The sequence below is a fragment of the Coregonus clupeaformis genome, chromosome 33, assembly GCF_020615455.1.
Source record: "Coregonus clupeaformis isolate EN_2021a chromosome 33, ASM2061545v1, whole genome shotgun sequence".
NCBI lineage: Eukaryota > Metazoa > Chordata > Actinopteri > Salmoniformes > Salmonidae > Coregonus > Coregonus clupeaformis.
Window position 1 is genome coordinate 42,673,345 of NC_059224.1, and position 19,276 is coordinate 42,692,620.

The 19,276-nt window shown below is 41.6% G+C and overlaps 1 protein-coding gene across 1 annotated transcript in view; it reads left to right on the forward strand.

The window, feature by feature from the left end:
• Window positions 1-19,077: 19,077 nt before the first annotated feature.
• LOC121549123 (prolyl endopeptidase) overlaps window positions 19,078-19,276 on the forward strand; it is a 44,185-nt gene continuing 43,986 nt past the window's right edge. Inside the window, exon 1 of the mRNA XM_041860977.2 lies at window positions 19,078-19,262. Within this exon, the coding sequence (XP_041716911.1) occupies window positions 19,125-19,262 (138 nt within the window). The 5' untranslated portion in view covers window positions 19,078-19,124. The remainder of the gene's footprint in view (window positions 19,263-19,276) is intronic.

The window sequence follows — 19,276 nt, forward strand, 5'->3', positions numbered from 1 at the left end:
TTCGTCTATGCATTGCTCATTCACTCACTCTGCCCCGGGGGCCCGTGCTACGATAAGAAGAACAGCAAGAGCTTTCTCTCCAGGAGGTGCGTCGCCGGTCACACAGATATGTCCGGTTCAGACACACATCTATCTCCATTTTATTTTTTGGGGAGATTCGAAACACAACCCCCCTTTTCTGTCTTCCTTGGGTGTGAATGCATATATGTTAAGTGATGTTGTGCTATGTTGTGTTTGTAGGCCTAATTCAAGGTTTAGAGAGTGTTTGTTTGAAAAGATTCAAAGAAGTTAACTTTTTCTTGTCAGTTCTTTGAAACGGAGAGTTGAATTCAAATTGAAACCGAGACTTTGGTTAGTTTCCAAAACATGACCATAACCATAATTTAAAGAGGTTAAATGTAAATGTTTCCTACAAGTTCTGCCTTGACAAACTTACATAGGCTAGGTCTATAACTCTCACATAATTCAAATGTCAAGGCTGTCACTTAATGTATCTGCACACATTCTGTATTTAGCTGAAGTGTTCTGAAGTTGAGGACTAAATTTAAGGCTTTGTGAATGTGTAGAAATCGGATATACCCCCTCCACATGACAGCTGCGGTCTGAAATAATGTTATTGTAGACATCAGTATTTGGCATTTGACTGGCATAAATGTACACATACAATGCGGGGTCAAGAAAGCTTGTTCAGCCCTAACACGTGATAACCAGGTTATAACCATGTCGTAATATGTCATAACAGCTGACATAACTTGTCATAACCTGTCATAATATGGTCATAACACTGTCATGACCCATATATTTACACCTGTTGTGACATATATTGCGTTATTTTATGGCTGGTTATGATACCTATATAAGAGTGTCAAAACCCACATTTATTCAAATTAATTGTTTCCCTGCCAAGAAGTTTCCTTTCATTCATTCTTAAATTCTTGTTGTTGTTGTAATGAATTCTTTACAGTCATGTTTTTTCATCACATTTTAAATAACATGTAGAAAACACACTTGACCATTATGACCATCCTGTGTCACTTTACTTCAGGGTTCTTCAATTCCGGTCCTGGAGGGCCGAAACACCTCTGTTTTTCATCCTCTCCTTCTAATCAGGGGCTAATTCAGACCTGGGACACCAGGTGAGTGCAATTAACTACCAGGTAGAATTAAAAAACAGAAGTGTTTCGGCCCTCCAGGACCGGAATTGAAGAACCCTGCTTTACTTGGACTAAGAAAATAAACTCAAGAAGCATTAGACCATCATATTCATATAAGCCAGATAGGCCTATCATGTACATGCCCTTATATCAGTCATTAGTCAAAAAGAGGGTGTCTTGTCCTGCTCCTGAAATCTGCTCCTGCATTCATCCCAGTCATCAGCAACAGAGCATTGGGGTAGGTGCATCTCTGACATCAATGTGTGCGCAATTACAATAATAATTTAACATGGTCAATAAAAATATATATATACAGTATATAACATAAACATACTGTTGACACGTAGGCAATGGTGTAATGGAATGTTTGCCTTGTGTGGTAGGTTTTGTGGGTTTTGACACTCTTATGTAGGTTTTATAACCAGTCATAAATTAACTACCGGGTTAGTTTTGTGGGTTTTGACACTATATAGGTGTCATAACCAGACATAAAATAACGCAATATATGTCACAACAGGTCTAAATATATGTGTCATGACAGTGTTATGACCATATTATAACAGGTTATGACAAGTTATGTCAGCTGTTATGACATTTTATGACACTGTTATGACCGTGTCATAATGTGTTATGACGCTAGGTGTCAAGTAAGTGTCACCCTAATTTTATATGACTACAGATTCTTTCATCACCAAACCAATGGCAGCACATTGGTAACAGCCACACATTATCTTTGAAGCTAAGCAGGATTACGCTTGGTTAGAAATTGGATGGGAGACCTTCAACAAACAGCTGTAGATTGATCAATTTGCCAGTATAGGAGATGCTGTCCAGGCTGTTGCTTTTTCTGATAGTGGATACTAAGTTGAAGACCTGACATTGCTTCAAATTTACAATATCAATGCATTTTAAAGGAAAGCAACAAGGAAAGTTGGTTCATTACAAGAGTAACTATTTTAAAAGGACAATCTGCAATGCTACATACATTTTTAGACTTTAAAATGAATGATATATACCCATTGATTCTTGAAGAATATAACTTCCCACTGGGCACAGTCATCAGTTCAACGTTTAGTTTCGATTTACATTTGGTTGAGTTGTCAACTAACCTTAAAGGTTGGATGAAAAAAAGACTAAATTCACTTACGTTGATGACTTAACAAAAATCTAATCAGTTTTCCACGTTGATTCAACATCATCACATTGATTTTTATTTTTTTTATGACATGGAAACAACGTTGATTAAACCAGTTTTTGCCCAGTGGGGTATAAATGCCTCATGAAATTAGTTCAACTGTCGTACCGCACAAGAACCCTAAATATAAGCTTGTTTTACTCCATTGTTTGTAAACAAACACTGTATAGCCTCAAAAAATGGTTAAAACTATCATTTTGATATCATGGATGGTCAGTCCTTGCATTCACAACTATGTCTATGAATTTGATGATGGTTACATTTCTCAAGACCCATCTTTCAGCTGTTTACCAATAACAGTGGAGGGGTGCCTGCTTTGTTATTGTTTGAACTGGAGACTGCCCCTTTAACTTCAGACAACTGTTTGCGAATTCTATGACATTGTTACAATATGCACATGATACAATTTGTTTTTGCCCGGTAGGTAGTTTCACAAAACCAAAGTCATGCATTGCAGCCTCTACTTGAGGAGTGTTGTTTTGTGGCACTGTTGATTCGGCATGATGCCAGGCAGCCAGGCAGTTCTGACAGAGCGAAATGAGAGGATTTACACCTGGCACGCACCACGAAACAAGGCAAGTGCCTAGAACAGAAAGATAATGTGTGTGTTTGTGTGTGTGTGTGTGTGTGCGTGTGAATGAGCGCGCGTGTGTATATCATGATACGGTACTTTGATGGGTGTATGTGAACTTTCAAGCTCTCTCCCCCCCTCTCTCTCTCTCGCTCTCTGTTAGGTGTTTTTATGCCCTTGTCATTCCTGTCTCATATCCTGCTACACACCACACCTGACCAGGGTAATAATTAGAGCCGTTGACAAGAAGCGCAGTATAATTTAGAGTCCACTTCTCTCTCCTCTCTCTCTCTCTCCCCCTCCCCCCACAGACATCTTATTCATCACATTCTGTTGAGGGTGAGCTGTCTTTTTCTCCCCCATCCTCTATCATTCACACACCTGCATACTGTATATGTGTGGTGTTATGTCTCTTGGGTTTCATAAACACGTCTTAATAACAATTCAATAATGGTGAGACGGGAGACAGGAAGTCAGTTCAACCATTTATCTGAAACGTGATCATCTCAAGACACATATTACCCATGATGCTCTGCGGCACAACTATGGTAGGTATGGAGATGCAAATGATATAACCCTAATACACAACACATCGTACTGGATGAGTAATTATGTTATTGACAACATGATCATGTACTACAGAAAGAATAGCTGAGATCCATATGAAGATTATACTACAAATTACTACAACAAATGTTAGCATGTCATCTGAGTGTCAGTCAGTGAGTCTGTCTGTCAATCTGTCTGTCTGTCTGTCTGTCTGTCTGTCTGTCTGTCTGTCTGTCTGTCTGTCTGTCTGTCTGTCTGTCTGTCTGTCTGTCTGTCTCTTTGCCAGACATGCATGACCGTCTGTCCGTCATTCCATAATGACAGAGTGTGAAGGCATGTGCATAGGTAGGTGGATGGCACAACCGTGAAGTATTTGAATATTACATGAAAGGTTTACGTAACATTCTTAGACTGCCATAGACATGAAAGACCAAGTGTGTCTCCTGTCTCCTCCTCCTTTGACAAAACATAATTGGAATGTGTTCGAAAATGTGTCATAAAAATCCTTAAGTCTATTGAAGCACCCGTGCGTCAATCTAAGTAACGTAATAAAGAAATCCCCCTCAAAATCTGTCAGTTTAAGCTAGAGATATGTTTTTTTGCACGGGCTGCATCTCAATCCATCGCCTATGTCGGTCTCCAACCCCCAAAAAAGATGTGTAAAAAATATATATATTATCTCCTACATATAGGAAAGATATTTCAAAACCTTAATCCTTATGATTTATTTTTTGACTGTCTTTTTTGCCATTTATGACTGTGTTATTCAATGCGTTACTACTATAGTAGTAAAGGCCAAATTCAATATTTCATAAAAATATTAAATTATACCTACAGGGGTCAAAAACTAAATCAATTAGCTAAATGATCCATTGGTATGACCATCTTAAAACAACGTCAATCTGTTACACTCCATTTAGTGTGATATGTTATGTTAGGTTACATTCTAAATGGAATAGCGGTCGTACAATATCATACGAATTAGAGGATGTAACTTATACACTTGGAGGACGTATAGTATTATACGTCTTTCTCTGAGACCATGTTGCTTACTGCATCATAACAACAAAGGAAAATTACAGGGAGAATTTTTGTTGGTGGTTAGTTAACCTAAGAACAAAGCTTAGGATAATTTACATGAAAGATTATAGGAACTAAAACGATAAAGGTTAGGTGAATTTACGTAGCAGGTTAGGTGAATTGGATAAAGTTTAGAATAAGGGTTAGGGGAAGGGTTAGCTAAAATGCTACAGTTGTCCCCGACGCGACTCAAACACGCAACCTTTGGATTGCTAGATGGTTGCGGATTACGCCCACCCATCCTCTCCGACCAACGTCCCTACTTTCGTTTCTGTCTAAAGTAACTGCACAATTAGTAGGTATCATTCGTCTTGGAGGTGATCAGAAATACATTTAGTATGTTTTGTATGGCTCTGAGGCCAGGCTGCAATGGAAAGTTCCCAGATACAGTAGAGAGAGACTCTATTTTACATGCATAAGCAAAGACGCCCTTGGGGGGCCTCTGTAAATTGACTTTGTAAAGAGTTAACACTGTAATTTCCACAGTTTTGTCTGTCTGTACCTGCCTCGGGATAAATCTCACAGGGCTGGACCAAAGACCTACCACCCCTCCTGTCACTATACAGCTGGTGAGAGGTGACAACCCACTGGGCACAGACGTCAATTCAATATCTATTCCACGTTGGTTCAACGTAATTTCATTGAAATGACGTGGAAACAACGTTGATTCAACGAGTGTGTGCCCAGTGGGAAAGGTCCTAGGTATTGTTTGTAGGCACTCCATCCGAGAAAAACTTGCCCACTCTCCTTGTTTTTAACTGTTTTATGGCTCACTTCTAATGAAAATATGTTGCATTCTGGGTATCCCTATTGGTCACTGTCCCCTCCCTCTCTCTCTCCTTCACTGTATTTCTCTGTCTCTGTATCTGTCTGTCTGTCTATCGCTCTCTCTCTCTTGTAACTGTTTTCCTTCTCCTCATCCCATTCATCCTGAGGTTGAATGAAGAGGTTGAGAAATAACTCTCTCTCATGCTCTCTCGTTCTCCTTCCCTCCATCTTTTACCCCCATTATTTCATCAGGTCTCTCTCTACGTCATCGTCCTCCTCCCTCCTGTCTAATCTGCTGTTGACAGGACAATATTTATTATTGATATTTCAGTCTGAGAGGAATGCTGCTAGGGAAAGGAACAGCTTTGTTAAGGAGCACTGATGATACCACCCACCCTGCTACTGTTACTGGACTGGACTAGACTGGACTGACTGACCAAGACTGCTTTGCTACTGTACCAAGGTTCGGGGTCAATTCAATTCAATGCGAGCATGCGTGTGTCTGTGTCTGCCTGTGTGTGATCCTTATCTTGTTAATAATCTACATAAGACATCTCCTACAGGTCCCCTCCACCCATCCACCATAACCCAAACGGACACTCTTGAACTATAAATGCCACTTAAGGAAGTGCAGTTTAGTACCCTCAGGTGGTACATGTCTCTGTCTCGGCTGCTTTAAGACACTCCTCTTATTGTTTTGTTTTCCTCCTGATTAGTGAGACTGTGACAAATGTTGAGGCGGATAATCGTGGAAGGACACACATTTAAAAGAACACAAGTACACTCGGAATAAATACACATACAAGTACACTCACAAGTACAGACACACAAGTGCACCCACAAGTACACACACACACACACACACACACACACACACACACAGATATACAAAACACACACACACACAGATAAACAAAACACTTAGACACATCCCACAGTGCATAAACAAAGGGATGGATGTCATCGGAAGTGGCAATCTGTCTGACAAATGCACACTGCTGTGGAGATCTCTTTCATGTTCACTGAAATGGTCTCTGAGAAAATAGGAAAACATATCACTGTAGTCGACAGTGTTGACACCGTCTATGAATAGTAATAGTAATAGATTTGTCTCTCTCTCTCTCTCTCTCTCTCTCTCTCTCTCTCTCTCTCTCTCTCTCTCTCTCTCTCTCTCTCTCTCTCTCTCTCTCTCTCTCTCTCTCTCTCTCTCTCTCTGTCTCTCTGTCCCCCCTCTCTGCCTCTATCCCACTCCCTCTCTCCCTGTCCCTAACCCTCCCTCCCTCCCCCTTCGCTTTCTCTTTCTTTCTCTCTCTCTCTCTCTCTCTCGCTTTCTCTCTCTCTCTCACTCTCTCTTGCTCTTTCTCTCTCTCGCTCTGTCTCCCCCTTTCTCTCTCTCTCTCTCTCTCTCTCTCTCTCTCTCTCTCTCTCTCTCTCTCTCTCTCTCTCTTTCTCTCCCCCTTCCTCCTTTCCTACCTCCCTCCTTCTCTCGCTCTCTGCGTCTCAGAGCCTCAGCCCCATACCTCTCAGATTCCTGATATATTTCGGGGTGGCCGCTGAACAAACATCAGTAAACCTGATCCCAACAGTCACACTCTGACGTGGAGGTAGAGTTTCCCTTACAGTCACAGACAGCCAGACAGATAGACAGACACATTTAGCTCTAAATGACCTTACTGGGAAAAGGTGTGTGTGTGTGTGTGTGTGTGTGTGTGAGTATTTGATCGAGCTACGGATCTCTTCTTGATAACTCTCGATCATTAAAGGGGCAGCCTCAGTTTCAGCAGGACTTGTTTCAATGTAGGTTTCTGACTAGGATCCCGTGAAGTTTGGCTTTCTGTGATGAGTATACTGTTCAGGAATGGTTGTATACAATAAAAGGGGAATTTTACTGCAACTTAATGACAACATCAATGACATCATCAGGTGCCATAGTGTCTGTCTGCGTCTCTTTGTCTGTCACTCCCCCTCTCCCTCTCTCTCTCTAACTCTCCCTCTCCCTCTCTCTCTCTAAATCCCCCTCTCCCTCTCTCTCTCTAACTCCCCCTCTCCCTCTCTCTCTCTAACTCCCCCCCTCTCTCTCTAACTCTCCCTCTCCCTCTCTCTCTCTAACTCCCCCTCTCCCTCTCTCTCTCTAACTCCCCCGCTCTCTCTCTAACTCCCCCTCTCCCTCTCTCTCTCTAACTCCCCCTCTCTCTCTCTCTCTACCTCCCCCCTCTAATCCTCCCCCTCTATCCCTCCCTTTTTCTCCCCCTCTCTCAGGGCCACTCAGACAGGCCAGGCCCATCACTTCCACCTGTCTCCAGTGTAACCTGCCCCAGTCATTACATCTGTCCCTGATCCGTGCCATAAGTGCCCATGTCAACGTGCAAATTACAGGAGAGCGGCACACGTTTGTTTTTCTTTAAAAGGGCGATATCCGTCTCACGCAACTGATACACTCATCCTCTCTCACTCCCCTCCCTAGCTTTTCTGTTGACGGAGCCCAAAGGGAGAGAGCCTGAGAGACAAAAGGGAGAAAAGAGAGAGAAAGACTTGAGTGGTGGAATCTGGGTGGGGGTGTAGAGAGGGGGAAGGTGGGAACATGCCCTCTGAGAGAAGTAATGATAGGACAGAAGGAGAGAGAGGAGTGATGCCGTTGTTATTGAGGCCTGTTTCTCTGGTCAGACACCGGACAAATGTACCTGAGAGAGCCCTATTATCACATGATCACAAACCACAAATCTACTTCCACAAGGGATCAAGGTGTTATTTGTGGCCAAGACAGTCCGCTTTGTTCAGCTTTGTTCTCTTGTCAAGTTAATTATAATTGAAACAACAAAAGAGCATCAGAAGTTTGGGTTTTAAGTGAAGAGCTCTGCTTGCTAAAGTATTATGGGCTGCAGCTTTGGTCTAACTTCTCAGACTAAACAGAAGGATTGACAAATCATGATAGATGCGTGGAAATGGAGATGTACAGTGCCTTCAGAAAGTATTCACACCCCTTGACTTTTTCCACATTTTGTTGTGTTACAGCCTGAATTTAAAATGGATTAAATTGAGATTGTGTGTCACTTGCCTACACACAATACCCCATAAAGTAAAAGTCAAATTATGTTTTTAGACATTTTTACAAATGAATTCAAAATGAAAAGCTGTAATGTCTTGAGTCAATAAGTATTCAACTCCTTTGTTATGGCAAGTCTAAATAAGTTCAGGAGTACAAATGTGCTTAACAAGTCGAATAATAAGTTGCATGGACTCACTCTGTGTGCAATAATAATGATTAACATGATTTTTATATGACTACCTCGTCTCTGTACCCCACACATACAATAATCTGTAAGGTCCCTCAGTCGAGCAGTGAATTTCAAACACAGATTCAACCGAAAAGACCAGGGAGGTTTTCCAAAGCCTAAAAAAAGGCCACCAATTGGTAAATGGGTAAAAAATAAAAAAGCAGACATTGAATATCCCTTTGAGCATGGTGAAGTTATTCATTACACTTTGGTTGGTGTATCAATACGCGCAGTCACTACAAAGATACAGGCGTCCTTCATAACTCAGTTGCCGGAGATGAAGGAAACCACTCAGGAAATTCACTGTGAGGCCAATGGTGACTTAAAACAGTTACAGAGTTTAATGGCTGTGAAAGGAGAAAACTGAGGATGGATCAACAACATTGTAGTTACTCCACAATACCAACCTAATTGACAGAGTGAAAAGAAGGAAGCCTGTACATAATACAAATATTCCAAAACATGCATCCTGTTTGCAACAAGGCACTAAAGTAATTCTGCAAAAATGTGGCAAAGCAAATCACTTTTATCCCTGAATACAAAGTGTTATGTTTTGGGCAAATCCAATACAACATATTACTTATGTACCATTCTCCATATTTTCAAGCATAGTGGTGGCTGCATCATGTTATGGGTATGCTTGTAATCATTAAGGACCGGGGAGTTTTTCAGGATAAAAAAGAAAGGGAATGGAGCTAAGCACAGGCAATATCCTAGAGGAAAACCTGGTTCAGTCTGCTTTCCACCAGACACTGGGAGATGAATTCACCTTTCAGCAGGACAATAACCTAAAAGACAAGGCCAAATATACACTGGAGTTGCTTACCAAGATGACATTGAATGTTCCTGAGTGGCCTAGTTACAGTTTTGACTTAAATCGTCTTGAAAATATATGGCAAGACTTGGAAATGGCTGACTAACAATGATCAACAACTAACTTGACAGAGCTTGAATAACTTTTAAATTAATAATGTGCAAATATTGTACAATCCAGGTGTGCAAAGCTCTTAGAGACTTACCCAGAAAGACTCACAACTGTAATTGCTGCCAAAGTTGATTCTAACATGTACTGACTCAGGGGTGTGAATACTTATTTAAATTAGATATTTCTGTGTTTAATTTTCAATAAATTAGCAAACATTTCTAAAAACATGTTTTCACTTTGTCATTATGGGTATTGTGTGTAGATGGGTGAGAACCCCCCCCCCCATTTTATACATTTTGAATTCAGGCTGTAAGTCAAGGGGTATGAATACTTTCTGAAGGCGCTGTACGTGACATGTAATGGAAGTGGTTCAGAACCACGCTTATGAAGGGCACCCAGTGAACAAAATTGGTTCAAATACATTAAATACATGTTTCAACGTCTTTTTCAACTAAAAAGACGTATAGCTAGCTCAGAAGGAGAAACATAGATGATAAGTAACCTTGCCTGAAACCTGAAAACTCACGTTGGCTCTCCAAGCTAATGCCTGAGCTTTAACTCAGCCAGCTTACACAGTATTGTGGCACGCAGGAGACCTGGATTCGAACCCCGGTCAGTCACAAACAGTACAGATGATGTAGACCTAGTCAGTACATTCTCTTTCTCTCTGTCTGTCTTTCGAACCAAAGATAAAAGATTATTCTCCAAACTGACATCATTCCTTCCTTTCACTTACCTTACCTGTACCGTTTGTGTGTGCGTGCATGTGACCTCACAAGCAGTACACATAAACACGAGAGAAGACAAGCTTTCAAAGGAACTCTTTCCCCTGTGTAGTTTTGTTTCCTATAAAACTGTCCCTTTTCTGCTCAGCTCCTTCAGCGGGTATGGCGTAAGACTGTAAGTAACCCGAGTGCCCCTCTTACCCCTTTCAACACGCTCAATTCCAACAATGACACACTTCCCCTCGTCTCAGGAAGAGTGGCAAGCACTAATCTTTTCTTTCTTCTGAGGGAACTGTACGTCTGAAATGAATACTGTGTGCTGTAAAGGTGTAGTGCTGAAAAAGAATAGGTGACGTCGTCACCAAACAATAACACTCTAAATTCCTCATGCCCAGAGTGCTGTAAGATGCTTTCAGCAACATTTAAGTGTCATTATCCAACATGCCTGTGTATTTCACCTATATCTAATTATTCTCAGTCGGTATGTCTCATTCGCACCAATGAGATCAGGAATCACTCAAATTGAGGCTAAAGTGAGACAAACATACACAGATGATGACAACACACTTCCTGTAATTTGCGCACCAGTCACGGCGGGTCATTTTCCTTGGGCACTGTAATTTCCTTGGCAGGCTCTTCAAAAACATCCTGTTGTCAGTGAGTGTAGGCCTACATCTGAGGGGGACACCTTTCTTTGACGGACCGAGACATCACACAGGGCAGTGAAGACAGACACTGGGGGGGCAGTAAATTGTGGTATTACTTTGGTCTCTTTTGTAAGAGCCCTGTTGTTGTTATTGTTGTTTGTCGGCTTGAGATCCCTCAAATAACTACTTTTAGAAGCAGTGGGATGGTGACACTGGTTCCGCCATTTAATGGTTCCACAAGGCGCTACAGAGGGTAGTGCGTATGTCCCAGTACATCACTGGGGCCAAGCTTCCTACCATACAGGACCTCTATACCAGGCTGTGTCAGAGGAAGGCCTTAGAAATTGTTAAAGACTCCAAAGGCCCTAGTCATAGACTGTTCTCTTTGCTACTGCACAGAAAGCAGTACCGGAGCACCAAGTCTAGGTCCAAAAGGCTCCTTAACAGCTTCTACCCCCAAGCCATTAGACTGCTAAACATTTAATAAAATGGCTACCCAGACTATTTGCATTGATCCCCTTTTTTCCGCTGCTGCTACTCGCTGTTCATTATCTATGCATAGTCACTTTACCCCTACTTACATGTACATATTACCTCTATTTTCCTCGATAACCTGTACCCCCGCACATTGACTCGGTACCGGTACCATCTGTATATAGCCTCGTTATTGTTATTTTATTGTGTTACTTTTTTTTCTTACTATAGTTTATTTGATTATTTATTTAGCAAATATGTTCGTACTTAAAAAAAAAATCTGCATTGTTGGTTAAGGGCTTGTAAGTAAGTATTTCACGGTAAGGTCTAAACCTGTTGTATTCCGCGTATGTGACAAATACAATTTTATTTTGTTTTATTTGATATACAATTATTATTTTAGTTTTACAAACTTTTCATCAACCTACATTATTTTGTGATCGGTTGCCATTAATGTCATACGAATAGAATATAATTGTATTGTCCATACGAGGACGGAAATGTGCCTTTTGCCTCAACTCACCAGTATTAATATACAAGCATGTATGGTATAAGGTTAAGTTTAACTGGTAAGAATCTAAGCGCCATGCACAATATTGTTGTTGCAGCTAAAAGGAAAGAGGATACCAATGAATTAAAAAAAACATTCTGACACACATAAGTTGGTGACTTAACCTGCTAACTTATCCACCACAATGGACCTGAGATTCATGTTCTAGCTGACCAACTGATCTTCTGCAGGGAAGAAGGCAGGTGGTCATCCCTCTTCCAGCCACACAACAGAGACAGACAGGTGCTTCCTGTGGGGATGTGTACAGGTCACTGTGTTAGTCTGGACAATGGAGAATGTGGCTACTCATTCAGAGTGATAGGCACACCCACACACACATGCATGTACACACATACACACACTCTTTCTCTGTCTAGCATACACACACAAATCACATGGTCTCTCTTGTGCATAGACACAAACCTACTCACACGGTTTCTTACACAAACACTCTCTCTCTCTCTCTCTCTCTCTCTCTCTCTCTCTCTCTCTCTCTCTCTCTCTCTCTCTCTCTCTCTCTCTCTCTCTCTCTCTCTCTCTCTCTCTCTCTCTCTCTCTCTCTCTCTCTCTCTCTCTCTCTCTCTCTCTCTCTCTCTCACACACACACACACACACCACTCTGCTTAGGATACAGACGCAGGGAACAACAATAGCTCTGTGACCCGTATCTAGAGTTGACATAAGCAAACAGGAAATGATCCCCCTTTTGTGGAGGAGGGTATTCCTGACATGAGGTCAATTAGGGAAAGAGAGATAGTGGGTAGGGTGGAAGGGAGAAGGGTATAGGGGTTGTAACATCCCCAGGGGGTAATAACCAGCAAAACACCCCTTAGTAGGTGAAGAAACGCAACGACCCAAAACGACCAACACAAAAACCTCGGACACCTCCTGTCCATCGCTGACCAATCAGGAACGACCAGGAAGCCAGCACCCATAGCAGAGGAACAGAAATGTTGCGACCCGAGACAATAAACAAAAACACCCGTGACACCTAGGCCATTACCTGCAGGTGAAAGTTTCTTGTTTATTACAACACCTTGCTTTCACCTGTTCTTTCACCTCGTCTCTCCACTTTCACTGTGAATGTTACCGTAAGTGGATGTCATAAGATAAGTTGTCTATTGTTCTGCTTGTCAACTTTGAAAAGTGCGTCTTGGTCCAACATGACAGTTCTGATATTAGGGAGCTTTAAACAACATTGCTTTGATACCACTTGTGACAGGATAACAATTGGAGGTTCAGCATTCTAAGTTTACGCTTCTTTTCTTTTTTTTTTTACTTCTAAATGGCTATTCTGCTATGGTATCCCAATAAATACATAATTCCTTGAACAAAACTCCAGTATGTAATTAAATCTGTCTCTGTGTCTTATCACCATCTCTGAAGAATGAATCAAAGTCACATTCTTACTGGTGTCACAGTGTAATAATAAGAACATCTAAGTTGTATAATGCAATTAATTAGCATTATACAACTACTGTTATTCAAACACACACACACGCACACAAACACACACCAACACACCAAACCAGTCGATGGTGAGAGGAGATAGAAGGGTTGATGGATGAGGAGGATATAGGGAGGAAGAGGATGGGAAAAGAAGACAGTGGAGCAGGAAAGAAAGGATGGGAAGGGATGGGAAGGGAGGATGAGGGATGGACAGAACCACCGCTCTCCTCCATGATGTGATAGAGATGGTGATGGAGTTTCTCTGATGATACTGATAACCCCTGACTGGACAGGGGAAGGGGAGAGGTGGAGGAGGGGAGAGATGGAGTGTTTTCCCGCGATTGTATTTGAAATAGCTTATTGCTAAAGGCCTGTTTTGTCTGCATGCTTTTCACTGACAGATTTGCCGCCGTTGCCGACTGTAGGCTATGCCTTGTTATTGGGCTACACAGAATCCACAGCTAGGCTATTTTTTAAAAGAAGCTATTGGTCCTCCGTGGCTAAATTATAGGCATACTCGGCTACTCATGGTGTAGTAAGTATGCTATTCTGAATTATTTATTTCTGAACAGACCGCAGTAATTCTAGAACTTTGGCAAATCTATTTTAATTTATCAGGTGTGCTGCAGCATTTCCAGCATTCTTCCCACTGCTATGATTCTATAATATTTTGTTGTTTTGGCTCTGTACTCCAGTACTTTAGTGAAAAATGTACAGGCACAAATATCATACCCCCCAAAAAATGCTAACCTCCACTGTTATTGTAATCGTGAGAGGTTAGCATGTCTTGGGGGTATGATATTTGTGCTTCTGTAACTTCCTCACAATTTACGATTCATTCAGGATTATTTGTGATGATGGTAGCATCCACATTCATGTAGAAATATATTATATTCTTATTTACAATAAAAATTACTCCAAAATGACACAATACATGATTTACCATTCATTTATATCTGAAGCACAACCAAAACAAACAGCAAATGCATCCAACAAGTTTGTAGATTCATAAGCTTGATGTAATCATTGTGTGATATGGGACCAAATTATAAACTTTTGAATATTTTAATACACATAAAGTGTGTTAGGAAAGTATTCAGACCCCTAGACTTTTTCCACATTTTGTTAAGTTACAGCCTTAAATGTCATCAGCATTCTACACACAATACCCCATAATGACAATGCGAAAATAGATTTGTAGAAATGTTCGCAAATGTATTAAAAATAAAAAATACCATAAGTATTCAGACCCTTTGCTATGAGACTCGAAATTGAGCTCAGGTGCATCCTGTTTCCATTGATCATCCTTGAGATGTTTCTTCAACTTGATTTGAGTCCACCTGTGGTAAATTCAATACATTGGACATGATTTGGAAAGGCACACACCTGTCTATATAAGGTCCCACAGCTGACAATACATGTCAGAGAAAAAACCAAGGCATGAGGTCGAAGGAATTGTCCATAGAGCTCTGAGACAGGATTGTGTTGAGGCACAGATCTGGGGAAGGGTATCAAAAGAATTCTGCAGCATTGAAGGTCCCCAAGAACACAGTGGCCTCCATCATTCTTAAATGGAAGGAGTTTGTAACCACCAAGACTCTTCCTAGGGCTGATCTCCCGGCCAAACTAAGCAATCGGGGGAGAAGGGCTTTGGTCAGGAAGGTGACCAAGAACCCTATGGTCACTCTGACAGAGCTCTAGAGTTCCTCTGTGGAGATGGGAGAACCTTCCAGAAGGACAACAATCTGTGCAGTACTCCACCAATCAGGCCTTTATGATAGAGTGGCCAGACGGAAGCCACTCCTCAGTAAAAGGCACATGACAGCCCGCTTGGAGTTTGCCAAAAGGCACCTAAAGACTCTCAGACCATAAGAAACAAGATTGTCTTGTCTGATGAAACCAACAATTGAACTTTTTGGCCTGAATGCCAAGCGTCACATCTGGAGGAAACCTGGCACCATCCCTACGGTGACGCATGGTGGTGGCAGCATCATGCTGTGGGGATGTTTTTCAGCGGCAGGGACTGGGAGACTAGTCAGGATCGAGGCAAAGATGAACAGAGCAAAGTACAGAGAGATCCTTGATGAAAACCTGCTCCAGAGCGCTCAGGACCTCAGACTGGGGCGAAGGTTCACCTTCCAACAGGACAACGACCCTAAGCACACAGCCAAGACAATGCAGGAGTGGCTTCGGGACAAGTCTCTGAATGTCCTTGAGGGCCCAGCCAGAGCCCGGACTTGAACCCGATCGAACATCTCAGGAGAGACCTGAAAATGTCTGTGCAGCAACGCTCCCTATCCAATCTGACAGAGCTTGAGAGGATCTACAGAGAAGAATGGGATAAACTCCCCAAATACAGGTGTGCCAAGCTTGTAGCTTCATACCCTTATTTTTTTAAATAAATTAGCAGAAAATTCTAAAAAACTGTTTTTGCTTTGTCATTATGGGGTAATAAGTGTGTAGATTGATGAGAAAAAACAACAACAATTTAATCAATTTTAGAATAAGGCTTTAATGTAACAAAATTTCGAAAAAGTCAAGGGGTCTGAATACTTTCCGAATGCACTGTATAAGTGAATTTGTGCCAATACGTTTGGTCCCCTAAAATGGTGGGACTACTGTATGTACAAAAAGTGCAGTAATTTCTAAACGGGTCACACGACATGGATGGTAATACCCTCAAATTAAAATGAAGTCTGCACTTTAACCTCATAGTAATTTTATCATTTGAAATCCAAAGTGCTGGAGTACAGAGACAAAAAACTTTTGGAGCTCACTGTAAGTAATTGCTATGACATTAATGCTTTTCAGAGTGAGTTAGGACCTTGTGTTTACTTTCAAGTCTTGCGTGTAAATATATAGCCTCAAATTTAGCCTGCCAAAACCCACTCAAACCCACCAATAGAGGGCGGTCTCAAGACTCTGGTGGTAGTCTTGGAAGTTATTTTTGAATGTGTCCAGCTAAAGAAGGATAGAGTTTATACCCATACCACAGAGTTTCTTTGCCCATACAGTCATTGGCTTCAACATTCAAGTTGATGTTTGGGAGGGCATGAGACAAAGTATTGTGTAGTACCCTATCGGTGGACAAAGTTGTGTGTGTTAACTGTAGGAGTATCCATGGTGCTGGAGATCAGAAGTGTCTGGTGAGAGAAAGGCAGGTTGAGGTTGCCATGATCAGAGTAGTACAGAAGGTGTCGTATGCTGAGGGAGTGAAGAGAGTAGTAGAAGAAGATGGGTCCAGGGCGAGGGATCCTAAGAGGCTCCCTGTGAGTAGGCCGAGGCCAATAGAGAGGGATAGGAATAACATATGCTTCAGTAAGGTTGGTTTCTTAGCGTTCATAGTTCACAGAAAATAGATGTTCTGGTGGCAGCTGCAGAGAAGTACTTGGGTTTACGAGATTCTACTGCCGAAAAGTTACAAGGTGTGTTGAACGATAGTGTCCCGTCCTCCCAGGCCTGGTGTAGGATCAGATAGGGCCAAGTAGTGGAATAGTGGTGAGGTTTTTTAATGGGTGTAGGGTTAGGTGGTAGGGCAATTTTCTTGCCTTTTCACTGTCATTTTCTCTTCACTTTTTGTGTCACAAAATGTAATGAATTCACACTCCAGAATAGTAGGCGGAAAAACACAGGGCTAGATAAGAAAAATAGATTAACAGGGAGGCCTCATACTCCAGTACAGTAGGTGGCGGTGTATGCACCTTTCAGTTGTTTGCGATGGGCCAATAGATCATTTAAGAAGGTGGGTGCTTCGACAATTCGATTGATCTTGTGCAAGCTTATGTGCCGAGTACATTACGATGTTACAGGTGTTAAACTTATGGGCATGTGGCAGCAGTATGTAGGAGGGAGATTCCAAGGTGTGAGAAGTGTGCAGAAGGGCATGAGACAAAGGAGCATGAAGCAGTGGGGAAGTGGTGGTATGTGCTAATTGTAGGGGTGGCCATGGGGCTGGGGATCAGACATGTCCAGCGCGAGAGAAGCAGGTTGAGTTTTCCAGGGTAAGAGTAGAGAAGAAATTGTCATATGCGGAGGCAGTGAAGAAAGTAGAGGAAGAGGGGTCAAGGGGGTGGGGGGAGTGGTGAGAGTAGGAAATATATACCAGTACAGTGGGATAGGCAAGCAAGTGATATATGTTTCAGTAAGATTAGATTTTTAGCGTTTATAGCAATGGTTATTAATTGTACTGTAGGGATGGAACGTAAGTCGAAGAAAATTGAGGTTGTGGTGGCAGCTGCAGAGAGAAATTTGGGTGTGCGAGACTTGACAGCAGAAGAGTTACAGGGAGTGTTAAGTGGTGATGTCCCATCATTTCAGGTTGAGTGCATGAGGTAGGAGTGAGTATATCTAAATAGTGGAGAAGGGTGGGGTTAATTATTAGTAATAGTTTTGAATTTGTGAGTGTAGTGTTAGATGGTAGGGTATTTCTTTGCTTTGTTTTATTTTATTTTTCAAGGAAAAGAAAAGGGAGTTGTACTCCAGTCTAGTAGGTGGCGGTAATGCAACAAATTGGATGCCAACCGCAGTTAAACCTCATTGAAGAAGAAGAAGAAGACAATTCGATTGGGAGAGCAATGGCAGAAGCAGAAGCAATGCTTGATTCTGTTGGCGCGAGTGAAGATAGAGGAAATGAGTGGAATACTGTAACGTCTAAGAATGGAGCTAAAAGTGCTAAGCGGTGCTAAAAGGGCTAAGTTGTAAGTCAAGATAAGCCTCAGTATGATAATGCCTCATTCCTTGTTGGAGTGCGATGCATGAGCAAGGATGTCTTTTTGGGAAACCCGTTTGCGGTCACAAAGATGTGACCAGGAGTGCTATGATGTTGATTTCATGTGTGTCAAAATAACAAAAGGAGAAAGAACTGTGGATGTAAAAATAATAAACACATGAAGTGGAATGCTATTATCGGAGTAGGGCACTAATAAAAGGTGTCATATCTGGCGTCTCGATGGATATTGAGGCTTCATGGTTTAAGATGAACATGCCAGTAATGGTTCATTCACGTCACTTAACCCGCACTGTGAATAGAAAGAAGTGTCAAGTGTTTGCAAACGGAATATCATTGTTGAAGAGTCTGAGGATGCACGGTGCTGCAATTGTGATGTGAATCACGTTCCAGATTTCCCTGAGTGCCCTGTTCAGGTGAAGGAGGTCAAAGTAGGAAGGACCAGGGCTGTCGAGAAGGTCTCCTATGCAGAGGCATTAAATTGTTGAAGCAGCGAGTAGAGATGATGAAGCTATGGCAGTGGATGATGCCCAACAGTCTATGGATGTCAGTCAGTGGAGAGAGAGATTTTGTTATGTTTATTGTGCAGGTGATTAATTGTACAGGACAAACTAACACAAAATCGAAGAAACTGGAAATCATCGTGTAAGTGGCTAAAAGGTTCTTGGATCTCCAGGATTTCACAGCTGAAACATTGCAGGGAATAATGTCTGAAGATGCTTCCCCCTCTCAGGCCCCAGAGCTGAGTACATTTGACTAAGTGAAGGAGTACATTGACTTTTGTTTAGTTTTTTAAGAATAAATGTGGAAATTATTATTATTATTTTGTTATAGTATTATTATTTTATTTTGAAATTTGTGAGTGTAGTGTTAGATGGTAGGTTATTTCTTTCTTCTTTTATTTTTCAAGCAAAATATAAGGGAGTTGTACTCCAGTCTAGTAGGTGGCGGTAATGCAACAAATTGGATGCCAACCGCCGTTAAACCTAATCGAAGAAGAAGACATTTTAAGAAGAAGAAGAAAAAGACGAAGTTGATGTTTGGTCGAATCCAGAAAGTCATATCCAAACAATTATTTAAGTATTCGACACAACTTTCCTTATTACGGATTTCAAGAACAGTCACTTCTAAAATGTCTTTCCAGTATCCAAATGCTTACCGTGACGAGGCAGTTGTAAGTAAGAGGCT